At 44.2% G+C, this 3,580-nt stretch overlaps 1 protein-coding gene across 1 annotated transcript; it reads right to left on the reverse strand.

Annotated features, from left to right (window-relative positions):
* Positions 1-1,814: 1,814 nt before the first annotated feature.
* On the reverse strand, positions 1,815-3,272 carry HRH1 (histamine receptor H1). Its single transcript, XM_007954120.1, has one exon. The coding sequence runs from the start codon at positions 3,270-3,272 to the stop codon at positions 1,815-1,817; it is 1,458 nt and encodes a 485-aa protein (XP_007952311.1).
* Positions 3,273-3,580: the final 308 nt, after the last annotated feature.

Genomic DNA, 3,580 nt, shown 5'->3' on the forward strand with positions numbered 1-3,580 from the left:
GATCACGCAAACGGGAACACAGGATACAAAATACCAGCTTGTACAGGCGCTCCCATTTGCTACACATATTACAATTTAAAATATAAAGCACAACCAGAGTACAACATAAACAACAAGTAAAATGTACTTTCTCATGCTTTTCTTAGCTTTTACTTCATAAGTATGAGTATAAAAGAACATGGCAACATTTTTACAAATGCAGCAGAACTCACATAAAAAGTAGTCATTGTCTGTGGGCACAGACTTACTCTATGTCAGGTATTCTTCCTCCTAATTTTCTTTTTTTGAGAATTGCCACTATTCTCAGGAATATTTGTGTGTGTATGTGTGTATTTAGGAGGGCAAATCTTTGCCTTTTGAAGAAAATGTGGTACCCAAAGGGTTATGCTTCTTTGCATAAGTAGCTGTGTGCTCTCAGGCAACTTATTTGACCTTGCTGTACCTTAGTTTTCGGAAGGAAGATTGGCCAATCTACTTCCATAGTGATACTGCCTCGGAAACCCAAGGAGGGGTCTCTATGAATCAGATCCCACTCAACAGTTGTGAGTTTGGTATTTTGGTTTGGTACCTTAATCAAACCTTGTTTGAATCCCATAACCACACCCTTCTGTTATGGTGTGCTTTGGAGCTTAAAAAGATAAACGTTGTTGTTGTTATGTGCCGTCGAGTCATACCTGACTCATAGCGACCCCTCCTTGGGTTTCCGAGGCAGTATCACTACAGAAGTAGGATTGCCCAAACTTCCTTCCGAGGAGTGGCTGGTGGGTTTGAACCGCCAGCCGTTTGGTTAGCAGGCAAGTGTCTTAGCCACTATGCTACCAGAGCTCCCAAAAAAGATAAACATGGTACCAGTTAAACCAGTTGCCATTGAGTTGACTAAAACTCATGGCAACCTCATGTATGTCAGAATAGAATTGCACTCCATAGGATTTTCAATGGCTGTTTTTTTGGAAGTATATCACCAGGCCTTCCTTCCAACGCACCTCGGGGTGGACTCAAACTACCAAACTTTGCTCGATAGCAAATGTATGAACCATTTGCACTATCTTATGTAGCCCTCAAGAAATAAGGCTTTCTTTCCTCTATTCCCTTTTTTTTAAAGTTTTGATTATAAAACCATTTTCTCTTTCTTTTTTGTTTTCTCTTTCTTTTGAGAGCAGCTTTTATCATTATATTTTTAAGAGCTAAAAGGAATTTGGAGTTGAAAATGAAGGATGTTCAAGCTGTATAATTTCCTACTCTAAGACATGCATGAGTGAGAAATACTAAGGCAGAATTTCCATGGTGGTTGAGACACTGGTTCTGGAGAAAGTTATAAAAGAGGCTCAGAAGAGAGAGGTTCTGAGATATGGCAGCTACAGATGGAAAGCTCTTCTACTCCTCAAGATGACTCTTTAAAGGGAACAGCATCTATCTGCATGTGTAAGTCTCTGCACAATCATCCAGCTCCATTCCAGGAAAGTGCAGGAGTTCTGGCTAATACTCCATTGAAATGCCACCAACATGTCCATTTAGTCACTAATTAATTCCAAGTAGTCTGAAGGTCCCACATTTCCCGAGGAGCAGGAAAGTCCTGTCCAAGTCTGATTCTCTTGGAAATACTCTGCTTTCTACTCAGAGTATAATCTCTCTGCTGTCTACCACCATGTGCTGTTTTTCCAATGAGGCATAAGTACTTTCCAAATGACCTAGCCTTTAGGGCTGTTGTTTTGACTCCAGAAAGCCCAGGTGCTTGGCAACACACAGGCCTTCATTACTCATTGCCTTCTAGGACACCATCAGCATCATTTTCTTGGAAACCCTCAGAACTTCCTTTAGGAGCGAATGTGCAGAATTTTCTTGAATGTCTTCTTGAAGTTCTCATTGCACAAAGGATAGATGAGGGGGTTCAGTGTGGAGTTGATATAGCCCAGCCAGATGGTGAACATGTGTACTTGCTCATTGAAGCAGCTCTTGCAGAAGGCAATGACCATGAAGTAGATGAAGTAGGGAATCCAGCAAAGGATGAAGGCTGCCATGATAAAACCCAATTGTCTGGCTGCCTTCCATTCACGATTCGCTTGCAACGAAAACATATACTGTCTTGAATGTGAGCGAAGTCTCTTCCATGTGAGTTTGATATAATCCAAGCCTGTGCTAGACCCACTTCTCAATTTGCCTTTCCCTGATGCTGGCTCAGTGGGGGTGTCTGAGTCCGTTCGGGAGAAGGACTGGCTGTCACCTAAGGTCTGGTTCTCTGATGTCTTGGTGGTCTCACATATGTTCAGGCTGTGCTCATCTATCTCAAGCTGGCTCTGGTTGATAGCTAAAAAACTATTGCTACTATCCTCCACTGCAGTCTGTGTCTGGACCATGTTAAGTGGGAAACAGTGGAGTTTGGCCACTTCTCCATCCTCCTCTTGGCTGAAGATAACTGGTGATTTCATCTCCTCTGGGTCTTGGGATGGTGACTTCAAGACAGGTCCACTACTGGCATCTTTTGGTTTCCTTTGCAGAACTCCCCAGGAAGAATCCTTTCCCAGTTTCTTGGCACCTAACTTGGTATTCTCTGGCCTCACCTTAATTTCTGAGAAAGAGGGGAGGAATCCGTTGGTGAGCTCCCGGTGCTGACAATGTTGCCGCACAGCCTTATAGATCCTGGCATAGAACCAGAGCATAAGCAAAGTAGGCAGGTAGAAGTTGATGATGGCAGTCATGATCTTGAACCATGTGACGTCATAGAAGTCTGTCTCACACTTGTCCTTCTGGAAGTTTGAGATTCCTGGCATAAAGTGATGCCAGCCTAGAATGGGGATAATCCACATGAAGGAGAGAAACCAGGCGCCCATGATGGTAGCTGATGCTCGGGTCTTGGTACGATATCTCAAGTACCTGAGAGGCTGCTGGACAGAGCGGTAGCGGTCGATGCACAAGATAAAAACGCTGAAAATGGATGCTGTGCTAGCTACATAGTCCATGGACAGCCAAAAGAGGCAGAGAGGTCGGCCCAGGGACCACTTGCGCATGATGAGGTAGAGGATATTTATGGGCATGACGACAGCTCCCACGATCAGGTCTGCTACTGAGAGGCTGATGATGTACAGGTTCCCCACAGTGTGGAGCTTCCGCTCACTTCGAATGGCATACAGAACCAGCAGGTTGAGACCTACCGTGACCAAGGAGATGGTGCTCAGGACTAATACCAGGGGTATCAGCTGGTGGCTGGGTATAGCAGTCTTGTTCCCATGACACATCTTGTCTTCTAAGATGCAGGAGGAATTGGGAAGGGTCATCAGCACAAGAATAGCCTCCAGCTATGGCTCACTTCCTGGGAGGAAAGACAGAAGGACTCAAGTCAGGAATTTGATGATTAGCAGTAGCATTATTTATCAAACTGGGGTTGTATGCTATGGGGGGTTGTGCACTGCTGGTTACCTACCCAACAGCATGTCCCCTTTTTCCTTGTTCTTTCATTCACTCACTCACTCACTCAATGATATCTGAATTCCTGGAACTGTTCTAGGTGTTAGGGGAAAAAAAAAAAAGACAAAAATCTCTGTCTTCATGGGGCTTGTATTCTAGTGAGGGAACTGGGTAAAAG

This window comes from Orycteropus afer, unplaced genomic scaffold, assembly GCF_000298275.1.
Source record: "Orycteropus afer afer isolate SDZICR_OR568_19922 unplaced genomic scaffold, OryAfe1.0 scaffold00432, whole genome shotgun sequence".
In the NCBI taxonomy this organism is placed as follows: Eukaryota; Metazoa; Chordata; class Mammalia; order Tubulidentata; family Orycteropodidae; genus Orycteropus; species Orycteropus afer.